The 19121-nt window shown below is 54.7% G+C and overlaps 1 protein-coding gene across 5 annotated transcripts; it reads right to left on the minus strand.

Moving 5' to 3' along the window:
- Nucleotides 1-947: 947 nt before the first annotated feature.
- LDLRAP1 (low density lipoprotein receptor adaptor protein 1) lies at nt 948-18602 on the minus strand. Of its 5 annotated transcripts, none has more exons than XR_005563544.1 (10): nt 18507-18602; nt 15788-15930; nt 14180-14292; nt 11373-11487; nt 8683-8755; nt 8185-8268; nt 6820-6950; nt 4983-5017; nt 1886-3200; nt 948-980 (listed from the first exon to the last, which is right to left on the minus strand). XR_005563544.1 is itself a non-coding variant. In XM_027740259.2 (9 exons), the coding sequence occupies exons 1-9, from the start codon at nt 18589-18591 to the stop codon at nt 3056-3058; spliced, it is 921 nt and encodes a 306-aa protein (XP_027596060.1). In that variant the 5' UTR covers nt 18592-18602; the 3' UTR covers nt 1126-3055. The 5 variants fall into 5 exon arrangements, 2 of the variants coding, with proteins under 2 accessions (XP_027596060.1, XP_027596059.1); XR_005563543.1 differs by having other exon boundaries at nt 960-1025; XR_005563545.1 differs by lacking the exon at nt 948-980 and adding an exon at nt 1008-1028.
- Between the last annotated feature and the right edge of the window lie 519 nt (nt 18603-19121).

Here is a 19121-nt window from a genome sequence, read left to right on the forward strand (position 1 = left end):
CCCGTGCCAGCGCAGGGTGACAGACCAGCCTTTCACAGCACAGCCCACGCCAACACCTCTGCCTGCGGCTGCGGCTGCTCCGAGGGAGGGAACGGGCAGCAGAATCCCTCCATGTCCCCCCTGGAAAAACACGGGGCTGAGGGGAGAGGAGCCACCAGCTCCCCCAGCCCACCTGAGCCTCCCCCTCCCTCTCTCGCAGCCATCAGAGGGGAAGGAAATGGATGCTGAAAGTTTCTTAACCGGCAGTTAAAAAAAGGTCACATGCGAACGGAAAGATCAATTTGTTCCTCAGCACCGCCATCAGTTATGCATGAAGGCACAGGCTGCCAGTGCTCAGCACTCGTAATCTGGGACAGCTCACCCCGGAACAGGCAATTTAAACTGAAAAATGAACTTTTAGTCCTTTTAGTCCTTTTTTCTTTTTGTCAGCACTGTGGGATGAGAGGTGTCTCTGCAAAGCTCCACCCGCAGCCCCACTCCAACACCCCAAAGGGAGTGGGTGGCAGGTCAAACCTGTCAGCACCCCAGATGGGTTTCCCAATGCACTTCCCAGACAAGGTTGGCAGCCTGGTTGGCTGGGAAGTGCAGGAGCCCAGCAAAGGCAGGAATTGCAAAGGGATGCTGAGCACACAGGGCTGTGCTGGGCTCTCCAGGCTGTTTTTATTTAAAAGGCAGCTGTACAAATTCAGCTCCCCCCCAGGGAGAAGCACTTTGTGACTCAGAAATTCTATAAATTAAAGAGATTTTGGAGGTTTGATGCTACTGGCATCACGTTTTTCTGCAGATGAGCCTGAAGCACTGACCTCCCTCTCCTCACCCATCACCACCCCCTTACCTGGAGGCCAATGCAGGGACAGACTGTACATCCCTCTGTGCATCCCAGGGGGCAACATCCAGTCCCATAAGCACTTCCTGGAAGCAGAACCACGGACTAGTGTCTGACTGCAGCCCTCTTCCCACCTGGATGGCACTGGAATCAGCTGTCCAACAGACACACACCTCCTAAGGATGTTTCCAATCACTTCCTGCTGTGCATCAAGAGACAGGGAGAACTTAACCAGAAATACAAAGACTTCTACACATTAAAAGGACCCCTGTAAAAATAAAGTCACCCAGCACAGACGCTCCAAAAAAATGGTAGAGCTTTTATTTCCCTCAGTACAGATTTTTCTTTACAGCATCAGGTTTTCTTAAAAAACTATATACACACATATATAGTGTTGTGCACTTCGGTATCTGCTCCTAGAGTCTCTAGAAAAGGAGAAAGATCAATGTACAAAGAAATCCTCACAGTCCATCCTACAGCTCAGGCTGTTTTCTGGGAAGATCAGAACTCCTTGAGTCGGGACAAGGCACTGGCTACAACCCCTGCCTGTGCAGGAGGTTCATGTCTCTCCCCTGTGCCTCTGCAGCAGGGACAAGCTTTGATAGTTCCTTCAATCACAAGAGGCTGGTGCTGCACACAGGATCAAGGAAGTCATGGGCACAGTCGTCTGAAGATGTAAAATTGCTTTAAACCCCATTTTGCAGGATACACAGAGCACACGTTTTATTAAGAGACATGATGAGTCAGCTCCACGAGTCCTCGACACCTTCTCACTCTAACACTTGAGAGGGAAAAAAAAAATCTCAAATCTAAGTCAGAGTCACTCAGCTGCTTCCTAATGAATTCTTACAGCTGACAGAGAGGGGTTTTTTTTTCCTGCGAGCAGTTTTAAGGGAGTTATGAAGAGCTATCTGGGGAATGAATTAGTGCTTCAAACCCAAGTTACAAATCTATAAAACAGATTAGTATACTTCACATAAGGCCACAAACACTGCAAACTGTCAGTGTGACTATTTAGGATCATTAAACTTAATCTTTTAATTAGCATAAGCTTTATACCTCCATTACTTATTTTCAGTTCCAGGAGCAGATGAAGCAGCTTCCTGAGCCTCCTGGGAGCTGTGGCTGTCAGGGAGCAGGGGATCCAAGTACCTGGAAGGGGCACCTCTTGCTAACTGAACATCCAGGTATTGGTCTTGCCTAATCCAATTCCACTGGAGTCCATCGAGTGAGCAACAACCAAATGGTTTTGAGGCAGTAAGAAGTCATGGACAGGCAAATCCACTCAGCCAGGCTGAGAACACAGATCTATCCTGCTGCTGGTCCACCCAAGCTGCCACTTCCAACACGCTTTAGCAGAACAAATCATTCCTCCTTGGTGGTTTTGCTTTCAAAGCCAACAGTGCAAAGGAGCTTCAGCATTTTGAGTCGCATCAGAGATGGTGGACATGAGGAATCAGCTTTGAAACAGAGCTGCAGCATTGCCAGGTTGGGTTATTTTTGGGTAAATAGCTTCTGAAGAGAAAATACAGGCACTGCTTACCTTGACAACTCGGACCATTGCTTTCAGTTCAAGTTTTAAAGTGCAAAACTTCGTAGAGTCTTTGGGTAAAAAAAGTGTCAATTCCCACATGGAGCTGGTGAAGAAACGGCCAGAACCCGCAGGGGTGATTGACAACTGTGAGAGTGTCACAGACATTCATACAAAAGCAAGATCTCTGCCACCTCTTTGATTTAACACTGTCAGCAGCTGCTGCAAATCTCCTCCCCTCGCCCAGGCAGGTGACGTGTGGTTCAAGAATCAGTGGATTAGTAACAGTTGTGCTTGGAATTGCATTTGCATCTGCAGACCTTTGTCTAGAGGATACACACAGAGGGACTTTGGTGGTGCACAGTCTGTTTTCAGAGAGCAACAGGCACTGCTGAAGGTTCTCCCATGGTATTATTGCCACGTAATACTGTAGATGCTCTCCACGCCTTCCAGTAACACATGTAAACGGTAATGGCTGGGAATAAATATGTTCAAGAGCATCTCGTGGTTTAGATAAAAACAAGGTATAAAAATCTGCATCAGGTTTCTAAAGCTTTGGTCTAAACTGTGCTGTAACATCACCTGACCTGGCGAAGAGCCCTTAGGAGAGTCCCTTGTGTACAGCACCTGCAACAGCACGATCCAGTCCAGAGACTTTTAGTGGTTATTCTCTAGTCAGCTCTTAGATGCATTTGACCTCAGAACGTGAACAGATCATCCTTCTCGCCTGTGGTGGAATCTATTTTGTTCCAGTCTACAGGGGAGAGCGTTTCTGCACTCTGGATGTCCTGAGCTGTCAGCCCCGTGTCGAGGACGTGAGGGTTTGTTCTTGACTGAGCCAACCTAAGGGGGGGAGAGGGGGGAAGAAAAACACAAAGTAAGAACCCAAATCCTGCTGGTTTATAGCCCGGATGCCTGATGCATCCGTAACACTGCAGCTCCACATTTCAACACCCTCCAAGGGAATTAAGTGGTTCGGGAAGGGGGGAGCTGGCACAGAACATTCGCAGCGCCCTCGAGTCCGTCGCAGCTTTGCTGCTGGTTTGTCCCAGCGTTTCCCCTGCAGGCATCCAGGGAATTTGCAGTCTGGACATCCCATATATTAACGGCCTGGCTGTTTTCCTCCCCGGAGCTATGGCTGGGATCTGATCTCTGCTGCCCAAAGGAGCAGCCTGGGTGCAGTGACTCAGTGTCGTGGTGCTGTGTCTGGACAGGCAGCGTGTGCTGTAGCTCTGCCCGAGCATTAACCCCTCGGGTTAAGACACAGAGGACTCAGCTGATGTTTAACAGCTCCCAGGATCAGCTTTAGGAGCTTTTCATCCCAGATGTTTCGCAAAAACCTAACGAGCCCCAGTTTGTTGTTGTGTTATTAAATACCTCTGTGAAAAATGCAGCAGCGCAGCATCAATTCTCCCCGGGCTGAAGGTTAACTCAAATATTTGGTGTTTCATCAAAAAAAGCCTCAGATTAAGCCACATTTTTTAATAAAGAAGAAAAATGTCCAGGGATGATGATGATGTGGCAGGAATGCTTCTGGAAGCACCCGCCTTGGAGGATGAGCAGCCCAAACACTGAGTCACTACCACAAGGCCGAGGGTGATGTGACAGCTCAGGATCCAGCAACCCAAAAACAAAGCCCACAACCAACAACATCTGCTTCATTAAGTAGGGCAAGGAGCAGGGGTTGAGGAAAACAGCCAACATCAGGATGCAAACTGAAGCAGCCCCTTTATCAGCCACATCTTGGGACAAGGCTGCTGTGGAAGTGGAAGCTGTAAATCATCCCCGAGAGCCAAACAAGACCCAGAAGGCTTCCTTAGGGCTGAGCAGGCAGTTTTGCAGTGCTGCAAACCCTGGCACAGGCAGATGGCTCTCAGGGAAGGGACAGTGTTGGGTCAGCCCTGCTCCTGCCCAACTCCCTCCTCCAGCACCTCCCAGCCAGAAGAGGAGGAGGAGGAGGAGGAGACCTGGCAGCTCCCTGCTGCCTCTGGCATCTGCATCCAGGGCAGATTTGCCCCAATTGGGGCCTCCACATCTCATGGTGGCCAGGTGGCTTCACACACTGACCTGGAGGAGGAGACCCTAATAAACTACACCATTCCCACTGCCCCACAGGGTGGTCCCCACACGAAAACAAGCAGGAAAACCCACCTGAAAGGAAATGGATTTGTTTAACATTGCTGTTTTGCTCAGCATGCACGTGCAGGGAAGCTTTTAATTTGGCTTAGAAAGAGAACTAAACCCCTTGAATCAATGGCCACACACTCTGAATCTGTGAGCCAAGGAAGAGCAAAGCCCCCCGTGCCAAAGCTGGGACCAGCATCACAGGCAGCCTGGAAAAGCCTTGGCAAGTGGGAGCAGACACACCAACTGCTTGGGGAATTAAATTCCCTATCACACACAGCCTCTTCTCCACCCTTAAAAGGTTGTCAAAATATTTGGCTTATCAGCCAGCCTCAAAGCCTATCTTTCAATTACCAGCTGAGGCACTGATGGGGCAGCTGCCTAGGTCAGATCATGGCACTGATTAGATGAGGAGCATTATTAAAAGCCAGTCACCAGTCAAGTCTCTGGGGCTGGTCCCCAGTGGTGGAGTGAACTAGTAAAGGGAGTTATGAGAATTACCTTGAAAACGCCTCGTCGAGACCATCATCCATTTCCTTTGTTAAAGAGATAAAAAGAGAGACAAGTAGTTGCTAAGAGAGCACACAAAAGTGTATTTAGAGGTCTGGCTCTGCACTTGAGCACTGGCAGACAAAAAATGTATGTGCATATTGGCTTCTGAGTGCCCAAATCAACCCTCCTCTGCAATCTGCCTCCTAGGGCAGGTTTTAGCTCTCTCTCTCTGCACAAGCCCCAGGGTAAGAGGTGCAGCTCTGGATGGTCCAGGCTTCCTCCAGGCAGATCCCAGAGCTTGGGTCAGGGATGCTGTGCTCCTCCCACAGCCCAGGGGTAGGGCCTTTTTCCCATCACCCCCAAACAGGCTGATACTGCCCCACTGCCTGTGTGCCCTGGATCTGACCCATCAGCTGGAGCACAAGCCCCTCTGGAGCCAAAGCCAGCCCTTGGCTCTTCCAGCTCTCCCATGGAACTGGCACGGGCTGCGAGTTTCTACCATGAGGACAGAGCTCAGTGAGATGCTCCAGGCATCCCTGGAGCTTTTCTGGATCAGGAACCGGATCAGCAGCTCTGCACCAGCACAGGGGGGACCCTGAAAGCAGCTCTGGGACCCTTTATCTCTGATCTGCTCTTAAGGTTTTCCAGGGAAAGCACTGGAGTTGCTTGAGGGAGGAAAGGCTTCCCATGTAGGACCATGGGCTCTGTGTGAGGGCTTTGCTACAGACAGGCTGGACTGCTCCCAAAATCCTGTGATGCACTTACAGACTTAATGCAATTAATAAGTAAAGTATGAAAACTCTGTAAGTAGGGAAGGATTGGAGATTGCTGATAAGCCTCCAGGATTTGATTTAAGCTTAGAGCTGATCTTCAGGTTTAACCTGAAAAGCCTCAGGCTCAGGCCCGCCAGACTCAAGGAACAGGCCCCAGGCAAAGGCATTTATCCTTCAATTCTCCAAAATTCAGCATAACAGGGGTTTCCAGAGAGGGCACATGGTTTGGGTTGGAAGGGACCTTAAAGATCATCTTGTCCCAACCCCTGCCATGGGCAGGGACACCTTCCACTAGCCCAGGTTGCTCCAAGCCCCGTCCAACCTGGCCTTGGACACTTCCAGGGATCCAGGGGCAGCCACAGCTTCTCTGGGCAACCTGTGCCAGGGACTCCCAACCCTCACAGGGAAAAAATTATGCCTAATATCCAACCCACACCCACCCTCTTCCACTTTAAAAAGGATGATGGAGCACTTGGGCAGGGAGGAGGAGGAGGCTCCCTTGAGGGATGCACACCCAGCACATGGGCTGCATCACTATTTTTCTATTAGTGGTCCATGAAACAATTAAGCCAGATGACTGAGGACATTTCCAGAAGCCATCCATGCTCCCACAGCCAGATACAGCCACAAACAAGAGCGAGGGAAAAATAAGAGTAATAATGAACATAAATATAACCTGGTTTTAGTGAGCAGTAAACAAAAGCCATCAACATAATGATTTTTTCCCCTGAACAGAGCAGTTAGGTGGTCTCTCAATTAAGTGACAAACCACTGAGAAATGCTGCTCCAGAATAAGAAATATTCAATTACCCGACAGCAGCGTTTTTCACAGCACCTCACAATCCTGTTCATTTATTTACTGAGCCTAAAAAGGGCAGCAGGTACTCAAACACTAATTAATCATTTCAAGTAGGACACTGAGACCCAGCTCATTTGGGCACACCTGAAACCCTCCCTGAGCAGCTCAGCCACCCCACAGCTCCCAGGGGAAAGGAGTTATCCAAGGAAAAGCCCTTTGATGGGACCTGGAGCACACACATGGAGGTGGCACCCCATCCCCAGCTCCCACTTACCCACACCACGTTGTTGTTCACAGAGGAGCTGGGCCCAAACACGCTGTTATCCAAGTGGGGGGGGGCTGTGCTGCTGCTCAGGGGTGATTTGGCAGGATCTTCAAAATCCAGCAAGTTCCCCGTGGCTGCTGCTGTGGGTAGAGTGGAGAAGGGATGAGGGGAGGGGAAAAGAGACACACAACCAAACCTTTTGGCAATCAAATCAACTTCCTTCAGGATGGCCCCATATCTGAGCATGGAGGAGCTGCATTCACCCCAGTGCTGATTTATCTGTGATTTATCTGTGATGTCCAGATCAGGCACCTGAGAACCTCTCAACAGGGATTCAGGGGAGGACCAGCTTCTTCCCTCCAGCAGCCAGTGGGAAGGCTCCTGGGTGCCCACTTAAGCCCAGGATGAGAGAGGATCAGCCCCAGGACATCCCAGCCCAGGGTGGGAACAGGCCATGCGCAGTATCCTCAGCTCAGCCCACGGCATCAATTCAACATCTTGCAAACCTGCATCAGTATTTTACAGGGCAAATCCTGCACTGGGCAAAGAACAGTTCAGAGCTTGGGGGTGTTCAGGGAAGCCTCAAATCCTCTCCACCAGCCTGTACTGGGGGGATGCAGAAGTGCCCCAGCTCCAGAGCATCCCCCAGGCAGACACTGGAGCCATTCCCACACCCATGGCAGCCCAGGGCCACACTTATTCCCATGTGCCACCGTTTGTGACAGATTCCTCCAGTTCTGAGCCTTCACAGGAAGAAACAAGATGTGCCAGCCTGGAAGGAAGCCCAGTTTAATGCTATTTTCCTCTGTGCCAAATCCTCTTATCTCCGTGGCCAGCATGGAAGAGAGATTAGCCTTTTGTCCCACTTCTCCCTGTCTCTCGTCTCGGAGGCAGCAGAGGACCCATGGCCAGGCACTGAATTATGAGGGGATTTACTATTTAATTGTTTTATTTCACACACCTCTCCTTCCTTGGGGGAGCTGGAGGCAGAGGGGCACCTGGATGTCCCCCTCCTTCAGCCCATGGGATGGTGAGTGTTGTTGTGGGTTTGAGACAAACCCAGAATCAAGCTTGGGATGTGGAGATCCACACTAAGCTCTTAAGGACATTATGGCCAATTTGCCTGGGGCAGAAGTAAACAGATTTGGGGTGGCAGCAGCTGTAGATGAGGGGCTGCAGGAGGTATTTAAGGGGGAGAAGGAGCGGCTCAGCCAAGAACCCTGTGAGGGCAACATCTCTACTAGGCCAGAAGTGTAGCTCCTTGGTGGTCTTCAGAGCCTTCCCAGGAGCTTACCCTGTCCAGGGAAAATCCCCCAGCCCTCAGGCTGTTCCCATCCCCAAGCCTGGAGCAAAGCTCTGCTGGGGGTGACTCACGTGTGTCAGGGCAGGCAGGGGCTTCTGAGCTGGGGCTGCTCGTCCCTTCTCCTTCCAAGATGGACCTTTCCCGCTTTTCCTTCTCTGAAAAAGAAGAAAACCCCATCACTGCTCACAGAGTGCTTCCCCACAAGCTTTTAAGGAGGAAGGATGTGGGACAGCTCAGATGGGGCACCCCTGCAGCAGCCCAGGCTCTGGGTGTGTTTCGTAATCTCCTGGAAGGTGAAAGCAAAAATCCTGAGAGTGGCAGCAGAAATCTCGACAGCAGCAGGTCTCTGAAGCACCACAGCCCAGCACCAGGTCCTTGAGCAAGAAAGGAGCACAGCCAAAATCTGGCTGGATTTACAAGGCTGTCGAGAGGAACCTGGAGATGCCTCGCGCCAGCTCTGGAAGCAGCCTGGAAATTTGGAGGCCGAGGGGAAAAGGCACTTGAAAGCTGGAAAAAGCCCAAAGTCATCCCTTGAAAGCGAAGAGAGGGAAGAGGGGAATAAAACTCACCTTCCTTAGCTGCTTGCCAGAGCTCAAAGGCGATTTTGAAGGCCTGTGCCACGGTGAGGGTGACAGCCTGTGCCTGGAACGAGAGCGGCGAGGCAGGATGTTAATCCCAGTGTAGATTTAAATCACTTGGAGGTTTTGCTTTCCAGAGTCATGTTAACCTGGATCCAACCAGTCCTCCGCTCCCGCCTGGCCGGGGAGGGGAATCAAATATTGATGGAAGCAGAGACTTGCTCCGTGTAGGACACGCAGCTCGTTGTAGACGCGTCCTCAGGTGTAATGGGGAGAGGGAGGAGGCAGGGACACGGCTGTCACAGCCAGTGTGGTGATGGATGGGGAAGACAGGAACTCACAGCTCCTCCTGCACCCCACACCTCAGCCCCAGGCAGGAGCTGCACGGATCCGGGCTCGTCCTCACAGCTCCCTGAGGGATGTGGCTCCCCCCCCACCGTGGAGCATCACCCATGAGAACAGCACCACCTCACAGGGATCAGTGCCTGGGATGAGCCCTGGACCACAGCTGGCCACACGGAGCTGGGGAGGGCCGAGCAGAGCTGCATCCATCCTGCCCCAGCACGGCTACAAACACCAGGACGCCCTGAGAGCAACAGGATGAAACGCCAGGAATCTGCTGCTCTCTCCAACCTTGGAGGCAGGACGAGCCAGACCCCAGGCTCTTCCCTTGGCTGGGGTCTCACTGGCTTGGACCACCAGCGTGGGCTTGTCCTGCTCCAGCCCGGGCCACGGCAGGAGCAGGGACACCATCCCCGTGAGCTCCTCCATCCCTCCCCGAGCTTGAGCAGCACTAAAACCACCCACCACCACCTCAAACAGCACGAGCTGCTGGAGATGTATAAATAGTGACATAAATGCCAGTTTCATTAGGAGCAGGCACAGCTCAGGAGCAGCTTAAGCACCGGGAGATAACGAGGAACACTCCGCACGGCTGGCGCTGCGGGAGCCTCGAGGCCCGAGTTTGTTTTACCGAGTTGTAAACTAAACAAACCCGGATCCAGGTCAGGAACCTGCAGCCCTGGCAGCTCGGAGGATGGAGACGTGGAGGGACACAAATGGGGCACAGCAGCCCGTGCAGGAGGGGGGGAGGAGAACCCCAAACCTATCAGTGCCAATTAAGCCTGGAAAGCAGGAGAGCTCGTTTGAATGTCAGAGCTATTTACATCTTTGATGGAAGTGCAAATGCTTTATGGCAAAAAAACCTTAAATATGGTAATTAAGTATGAAACTCCTCACAGCTGTTTACAATTTAAGCTGTCACATCTGAATCAAGTTTAATAGACCCAGCTACCGCTGAGAATTACCCATGAACTAAAAATATGGACTAATTATATGCCCGTGGCTGGTAGCTGTGGTACATCCAGGGACCCTGCCCTGGGGAGGGATCCCAGTCTGGGAGCAGGGATCACCTTACCAGCAGGATGTTTATGCATTTTATAGACTAGGAAAAAAAAAAATTATTTCTAGTTTTTGCCACAAAAGGCCTTGGAGAACTTTATTTGGAGGGAGACGCGCTGAGCTGATGTACCACTGAGATAATTCTTTTAGCACTAGAAAGATTTAAATTTTAATTTGCAGAGCGAGGCTTATCTTTGCCGTGCAAGGATGGGAGCACACGCCGTGGAACGGAGAGACAACTTGTAGCTTCCATTATTCTCTCCATGGAAAAAAAAAAAAAAGAGTTGGGAGAAGCACAGAATATTAACAAGAGTGAGGTGGCTGCACTCCAGGCACAGGAATGCTCCTGAGAACCCAGGAATCACCACGCTGGGACAAAGGGAGTGGGAATGGCTCTCAGCAGGTTTGTTTCCCTGTAGGTTTGGGAGATCCCATTCTCCACGTGGGCCCTGCAAGAGGCACTAGGGGAAGGATTTATGCAGGCAGAGGGGTTGGACCTGCCTTTCCTCTGCCCTAAAGTCCCTTCCTGTCACAGGGAGGGGGCTCAACCGGCTCCATGAGAGACCTCCAGGGCTCTCCTTGCCCCACTTGCAGCTGGTGCCCACTGACCCACCTCCCTCCCTCACCAGCTCTGGGTCCCTGCCTGTCCTGGTGCACTGAATCAGCAGGAAAAAAATCCCACAAGTAGGTTCAAAGCAAGAGCCAGAGACTCTTTTCTACACACAGGCCTCTGCTCTGAGCCCCATCCCTGGCACACAGTGGGGTGTCCCAGCCAATCCCACAGGAAGGACACGGCCCCGCCACAAAGACGCCGCTAAAAACTGGACACAAGAACCTCGATGGTGAGAAATGGAAGGGAGCCAGGGAGGGCAGCAAGCCCAGAACAGCTGGGCTGAGAGCCTCCCTCATTGGGGTCCCCCCAGGCACCTCACTGGCAGCCTCTCTGGAGACCCCCCTGCCTGCCAAAGCCTCTCCACACGCCGGGCTCAGACCGGCTCCGGCAGCCCAGGGAAGTGGATGCGGAGCAGGGAAGAGTCCCAGCAGCTGGGAATGCAGCATGGAAGGGGATTTTCAGGTGCTGGTGCAGGGTCAGGTCCTCTTACTCCCACCCCACAGGGCAGAGAGGCTTTTAGGTGCCAAGACAACGGGCTGAATCCAGCCTGGAGTTAACGGATAGGCCGTTCCCCCCTCTCTCTAGCTGGGGGCAGAGCTCTTATCTCACCACTTCAGCCCCTCTCTGCTTCCTCCTCCTACATCCCCACTTCTTCCTCTGGACTGACCATTTTCCGTTTGGTACAGAGGAAGGCATGGCACTCCAGGTTTTCATTGAGCTGGTTCTGGGCAATGTAGGCAAACACTTTATCGTGGATCTTGTCTGCCGTGCAGTAGGATATCCTGAAAGACAGAACGAAACGTGTCTGGGGCACTGAGCACGAGGCAGATCCACCAACCCCTCCTCGGAGCTGCCAGCAGGCGCCTGTCCCAGGGCTTCCAGCTCCAGGGCCAAGCAGGGAAGGCAGAGGGAGCACAGGAATGTTGCCAGGCCTCAGCACAACTCCTTCCCAAAGTGGAGGAGCCGATGCCACGGGGTTTGAGTGCAAGAGAAGCCCAGAGCCACTCCCGCAGCCACAGCGTGACCCACGTGCACCACATGGAGAGGCAGGAGAGAAGAGAAGAGACAGTGTTTCACCTTCTGGGAAAGGACAGGTTAGAGGAGGTAAAGATTCCAGCAGGCCATCCTGGGACTACACCTGACAAAGGCTCTGCCTTCAGAAGAGAGACTCGCTCAGAAGGTTCTCCCTGGAGGATGAGCTTGCAAGGAGAGAGGGGTTGCTCCCAGCCTACGATTTAATCTTGAGGCTCAAACCAGAGAAAAGAAATTGATGCAGGAGTGCCCAAGAGAAGCTGTTGCAAAGGCTGAAATTCAGGCTCTGAGATCTGCAGCAGCAGATGCACGGGATGCCCTGAGAGCCCTGAGCACACTGGATGTGGGGAGGGAGGCTCAGCCTCCCCCAGGATGGCAGAGTCTCTCCCAGCCCCTGGGCAGGTCCAGGCTGACTCTGAAATGCCAAACAAGGCCCTGGAAGAGCAACAGGCTGGGGAGACCAGGCTGTGATTGAGGGCTCAGTTCCCTTCTGCAGGGCAGCAGGTCCCTCAGCATCAACCTCCACCATCGCCCACGGTCCCTCCCTGCCAGGAGCTGCAGGACTGAGTGTCCTGTCTGAGGCCAGCAAGCACAGGCTGCAGCAGTCCCACAGGTTTAGTGCAAGGTGGCAGCCAGCAAAGCCTCTTCCCTGGGCACACAACAGATCAAACAGCTGTTAAGGAAAGAGAAAACTCGAGTAAAAAGTGCGATCTTTCAGTGAAAGTTCTCCCATGGCCCCATTTTGCCCCTTCAGCTCCTGCTCTTGCTGTCCCTGAGAGTTTGCAGGGAGGGGACTAGAAGGTCCCAGTTCCCAACAGATGCTGGGACTTAAAAAAGCCACATTCAAAATTTATTTACACTGCATTAGTTTCTCACATGTGAGGATGTCTCTGCTCAATGGCCGATATTTTGTTTTCCAGAGCTGAGCTGTGCTCTGGTCTTATCAAAGAGGCGCCCGGAAGTTCACTCTTTTCTCCCATTTTTCACAAAACTGCAAGGTCACTCCTTTAATAATTATGACAAAGCCAAGGCAAGTCATCTGTGCTGGCACGTGGCCCTTCCAGCACCCCCTGGCTCAATATTAGATGGTCATTAATTTCCAGGGACAGGAGAACTCACACCTGCCTCTGAAGTGAGCCAGTTTTAGCCTCTGGCAGCAGCACATCCAGTGACAGTGGCTGCGTTTTAGCCATGGCCACCCCGTCCTGCCCCAGCACACGAACCAGGGAAGAGCTCAGAGCCAGCATCATCCCAGTGGATAGAGAAGCCAAGGAGAAGACAGCAGAGGTGTCAGAGGAAAGCCCTGGGCCTGCCACTGGAGGGGCACACTCACAGAGTGGGTAGAAGACCCCCCATACACACAGATCCCACTAGTCACCATGACCCCACAGCACCAGCATCTCCGGGGAGCAGTGACAGTCCCCAAAACAGCCTGTTTGGGAAGGGTTGGCTTCAGTCAATGAATCAGGGGCTGCTCATACTCTGGTGCTGACAGGAACAGCTTTCTTGACAGCTGTTAAAGTGTCGGGGGAGAATTTAAGGCAGCATCTAAAATCCCTGATCCCACAGCTCTGCCTGCTCTTCCACCAGTGCAGGGATCCCGGTTTTGGCACGGCTGCTTTGCCCAGCTCTGCTTTAGCAGCAGGTTTCTGTCCCAGGGAGGGCTGGGCTCTGCACCCCTGGCTGTGTGTGACTGCTGGGGTTTGGAACTGAAGAAAAGCAAGTGGGTTAGTGGTGTGGTTAGAGAGAACCCTGAGCCCCTGCTCCCCTTCCCAGGTCTAGCACAAAGCAGCAGGTGAAGGACAGAAGCAGAGTGGCAGGGATGCAGAGGGAAAAGGGATGACGGAGATGGAAAAGGCCAGATCCAAACCGAGCTCTGCTCCACCAGGCCTGTGCCTACCTCCTGCCACTTTGGAAGAAATGCTTCCAAAAGAAGTATCTTCCAAAAGCCAGAGGAGGGGATATGGGATAACCCAACCTTGCCCTCCCCACCCCGGTACCGTGTCCCAGCAGCTGCCCCAGCCCTGCTCCCTGTCAGAGCCATTTAAACACAACAGAGACACGGAGCAGGCAGTGAGGGGACAGCAGCCCCAGCTCAGGGGTGCTCTGACCATCCTCTGTATTCCACCCTTGCCCTCGCCCTGGATGCTCTGGCATTTCTACTGCCACAAACAGGCAGTAAAGCCACACGTGGCCACGGAGTGCTTGGCTGTGGATCTGCTGTTTTTTGCACACACTCCACCCCAGGCTCGTCACGTCTTTCCTTGCCCCCAGCTGGACACGTCGCACCACACGTAAATTTACCTTAAATTTATCACCCACTCCCCTTCTCCCACCTTTGCTTTCCACCCAGACGTGGTGGCCAGCGAGGCAGCAGCTCAGACCAGGTGGAGGTGGAGCAGAGGAGCAGCTCTGGCACACGGAGTGCACCCCAAAACCCACCTGTATATGGAGATGTTCTCGATCAGCTCGTTCGTGCTGCTGTCGTTCAACACGATCCCCCGGGGAGAGACTTTCAGAGTCACTTTCTGCAGCTTCTTCCCACTTGCTTTCGCCTTTGGAAGGGAAAGAGGGAGGGGAAAGTTCCAGGCTTTTAAGGCTGATACCTCCAAAGGCACGTGAGCAGAGACCCCAGAGATGCACATTAATATCGCTCGTTACTGCTAGAGACTGATTTTACCAGCAGGTGTGATAAAGCACTTGTTAAAACTTTTCCTGCCCTGAAGCCATGATTTTTACTGGCACTAAGGAGACAAGGGCACACACCACCCACTCCATGCTGTGCACAGGCACTTCTAGCCCAGCACCTCCACAGGGATTTCCCCGTGGCCACCGGCACGAGCCGGCAGCTGCTCTGGCTGAGCCCTGCGAGCGCCTGGTGAAACTCTGGGGAGTTTTGCCTTTAGGGCCAGTTCTAGAGCAGAGGGGACACCAGCACGAGCGAGGGAGCTGTGCTGGGAGTGGGATGGTCCTGGACAAAGTGGGCTCCCAAGGAGCTGGCTCTGAGCCGTGCTGCCGGACCCCGCTCCCACAGCAAAGCGTCCCCTGTGCAAGGCCACGATGGCAGCTTAAAAAGTAACTCCACTTTCATGTGCCACTTTCTCTTATTTACTACTCTCGTGCTTTCAGCCTTCAGGTTACACTCAGCTCACTGCCCAGCCCGTCTCCAAAAGAAATAACACACATCCAGCTAGTTCCAGGCTGCAGACCAGGATCCTCTGCCCTGGTGACCTCATGAGCCACAACCAGAGTGGCCAGTCCTGCCTCTCTGAGGCCGCCTCAGCCCCGTGGTTTTATTTAAAGGCTCGGTTCCCAGTGGCTCAGAGCAGACGTGGAGGGCTCTGCCAGCAGCTCCCGCTTCACGCGAGCGCTTCCCTCCGTCCCGCTCAGCACATGCCAGGAAAGGATCCAGCACTACCCAGTGCTGTCCACCACCCCACTGAGCTTTACAACAGTCAATGGCACAGCTGGGGCTTTGCCTCACTCAGTTTTACAAGGGCTTAAAGTGTTGATTTCACTCGGAGCTGGAGGGTGGCTGAAAACCAGTCCCTCTTGCATCACGGGTTACAGTGGGACAGCGGCTGCTCCGGCTGGGAATTGGAGCAAGCTGCCCTGCTCCCTTCCCCTCTTAACCTGCCAATCCTGGGAAGGAAAACCCAGAACTGCACTGGCCACGCTCCAAACGCTGTCCCTGCCTTTCAAGAGGAGACACAGCCCCAGGGCAGGCTGATTTCACCAGGTCAGAGGCTTCTCACACACCCAGGGTCACTCAGGCTTATCAAGGGGAGCCAGAGCTCAGACACTCAACACCAGCTTCCCACAGCCTGCCCCATCCCAGGGTCAGGGCTGGCCCCAAGGGCTTTCCAGTGCCACTGTCTGCAGTTCTACCCACACCATCAGACATCTGCATGCCCCTGGAGGGGCTGGACCTGCAATCCTGACCCCCCGAGCCCACAGCTGCCTCCAGACCTGAGGATTTTGAAACCCTCCCTGGTGACAGACTCGTTTGAAGAGCAGGAGATGGGGCTCTGCTCCAACACAGACACTCACAGTGGCCACAATCCTTTTGACAGCAGCTGCAGAGAGCTCCTCTCCCTTGGGCTGCTCCACCAGTGTCATCCCCATGTACTTGAGGCTGAAGAGCATCCCCTCCAGCAGCGTCTCGCGGGTGTCAGTCCAGTTCTCTGGGAGCTCTAGGGAGACAACAAAGAGGCTCTTGGATTCCCAAACACACAAGGGACATCCCTGAGGGTTTAGGTACAAGCAGGGTGTTGGTTTAGCTGCTGCCTGGACTCCCAGGCCTGAGCAGCTGGGAGCTCAGGGAAGGAGATGGGGCAGAGACCCGGCTGCTGGAGGAGGCAACAGAACACTTCAACCATGCAGCAACCACGAGGTGCTCACGTGGGGAACCTCATCATCAGCCTCTGCAGCTCTCCAACACAGCAAAAACGAATCCCAAAATGCTTTCCACAAGCCACAACAAACAGAAGCAACCTTTTAGTTTAACTGTGAGCACCCAGGCCCACACCATAACCAAGGGGATCCTGAGCCCCAGCCCAGTGCAGGGCTCGGTGCCACAGCAATGACCTTACCCCGTGCAAACCATCACCTACACACTCAGGCTAAGACAGGATTTACTGCTAAGCCCAGGCAGCTGCCAGGATCCAGGTGAGGTGCTTTGACCTCCTAAATCGGTCACCTACAGCCCTGAGGAGCCCTCACACAGGTGAAGCCTCAGCGAGGAGAGGTCTCTGCTCTCCCCTGCAAACCACCAAGGAGACAACTGGCCTCTTCCCTGAAGTGCAGGGAGGGTGGGAAGGAGTGTTCTAAATACAGAGCTAAGTTTGGGACCAAAGTGAAAGCCAGGTGGGTGTTTCTAAACCTGAAATTACACCACAGGAGCCACCTTCCAGACCTGGAGCTGGCAACCCAGGATGTGCAGCTCTTGTGTTTTAAGGAGGGTCTTGCTTTGAGCAGGAGGCAACAAACCACAGCCCTGAGGAGCGACGGGGCTCCCAGAGACTAAACATGTCCCTGAGGCTTTGCTGCCTCGAAATCAGCCTCCTCCAAGCAGTGAGGCCAAACTCCAGAGCTCCCTGCACACCTGCAGGGCAGGAGGGCTGGGCTACAGGGATGTGGGGGACCTGGCTACACCCCTGGGATAACCCCTGGTGACTCAGCCTCCCTGCAAAGGCAGGACAGGAGATAAGCCATAAACCCCAGCACCACTCCCAGTGGTGAGACACCGGTGAGACTCCAGCAGGAGTGACGGAATCCAGGTGGGAGTGGTCCCATGGGGAGTGCAGGGCTTCTGTGCCCAACACACAGCTCCCGGAGAGGGAAAGGGAAAAAAACAAGGACAGGTGGGATGCTGTGTTAACCTGGTATCCCAGAGGGTGCCAGCACAAAGCCTGGATTTCTCAAAAGCCAAGGGCGCTGCCACTGTCCTCCCGTGAGCACTCCAGGATGGTTTGTGTGCCACAGACAGGCAGCTCCCTGCCCCACCTTCCCTGCCCCACCAGCCAGGCACTGGTCCCGTTATCACCGAGCCCAGGGACACTCCAAACACCCCACACTGCCTGGGGTGATGCCACCTGCAGCCAGGCCCTGGGACGGAAATAGAGGTGGTTTAAGCGAAGCCACTAAAGTGCTTTCAGAGAGGAAGGAGCAACCCGGCAGGACAGAGACACTTCTCCACACATCCTGTTCTGCACCCTCTGCCCTCACCCCTCCTCCCGTTAGCACACAACCATCACCCAGCCGAGGGCAAGGGGGGCAGTTTTCAAGGTCACGGCATCTCGAGGGGCATCTCTGCCGGGCACACCCGCCAAGGGCACGTTGGGCAGCACCCTACACACACCGCACGGCCCCCCACCCCATCCCACCCCCCTCCCCAAGCCCCGCGGCTGCCCCCCAGCCCTGCGTGTCCCGCGGCTGCTCCATCCTTAATCCCAGGTGTAACAACGCCGGGTCAATCCCATGGGATTAGCGACAGCAAGAAGTTTGATCTCGCCGCGGGTGGCGAGGGGTGCACGGGGGCAAAGCTCCCCCCGTCCTGCCGCTGCCACGCTCGGGGGGGGGGAGCCGGGCCGGTCCCCCCTTCGCCGGGAGGGCGCCCGGCCGGGGCCGAGTGGCCGCTCGCCACGGGGCCATCGATCGTGTGACAAAGCCAACCGCGGGACGAGGTCAGAAACTGCCCGCAGGGCTCCAGCCCTTGTCCCAGGCTGGGGGACGGGGATAGACCCCCACCCACCACGGGGGGGACGGGGATAGACCCCCACCCGCCAGCGGGGGACAGGGACAGACCCCCCCACCCATCATCCCCACCGGGGGACGGGGACAGACCCCCCCACCCATCATCCCCACCGGGGGACGGGGACAGACCCCCCCCCATCCATCCGACCCCGCTGCTGCACAGGGAAGAGGTGCAGGGGGGTGTAAGGGGGGGGAGCGAAGAGCGGGGGCAAAAAGGGAGCTAAAGGGAAAAGTTAAAACAAAAAAAAAGGTGCGGGAGAGAGAGAGAGGGGAGCAAAGCAGAAAAGGGAGTACAGGGGGATGGGAAAGAGGGGAGAGAGAGGACGGGGCAAAGCGGCGTGAAAACGGGGCGCAAGACGGAGAAAGCGGGGAGGGGGGGGGAAAGTGGGTGCAGGGGACAAGAGAAGCGGGATAAAGCCGGGAAGGAAGAAAGGCGGGATGCAGGACAAGGGGGGTGCAGGGAGAGCGCGCTGGCGGGAGGGGAAGGGGTAAAAAGAAGGGCGCCGGGTCTCACTCTTGTGCCGGCCGCCGGCCCAGGAGGGTTTGTGGACGCTGGGGCTCCGCAGCAGGGCACGACCCGCCGACTTCAGCGCGTCCATCCCGGCGCCTCCCGGCCCGGCCCCGCCGCAAACTTTGCTGCGGCGCCAGCGCTGACCGCGTCCGGGGGCGGGGCACATGCAAATTTGGGGTGTGTGGCGTCATGTTTGGCCACGCCCTCCGCGCCACGCCCTCGCCCCAAAACCGGCGCGGGGGGCCCGCGGGGTCCCGCAGGGATGCGCGACCCCCCCGAGCCTGCGGGGACGCCGAGACCCCTCACACGCCCGCTGGTCCCCCCCCGGATTGCTCCCACTGGAGCTTCCCCCGCTGGAGACCCCCGCCCCGAGCCCCCCGGAGCCGCCCCACAAACATCTATGTCCCAGCTCCACAGGATCGCCTTTGGCCGGCACCGCCACTGTGATAAATATATAAATAAACACATCACACCGTGCTCAGTCACTTCTGCACTTCTGCACAGCCCTGCTGCTCCTTCCCGCTGGTTCCTCCGCAGCAGCTCCACCTTTCCCAAGGGGATCCCGCCTTCCCCACTCAAATTCCATCACCACCGGCTAAATATATCACACCATTCTCG

Source organism: Pipra filicauda, unplaced genomic scaffold (genome assembly GCF_003945595.2).
Source record: "Pipra filicauda isolate LSUMZ 115617 unplaced genomic scaffold, ASM394559v2 scaffold219_size1829416_pilon, whole genome shotgun sequence".
Lineage (NCBI taxonomy): Eukaryota > Metazoa > Chordata > Aves > Passeriformes > Pipridae > Pipra > Pipra filicauda.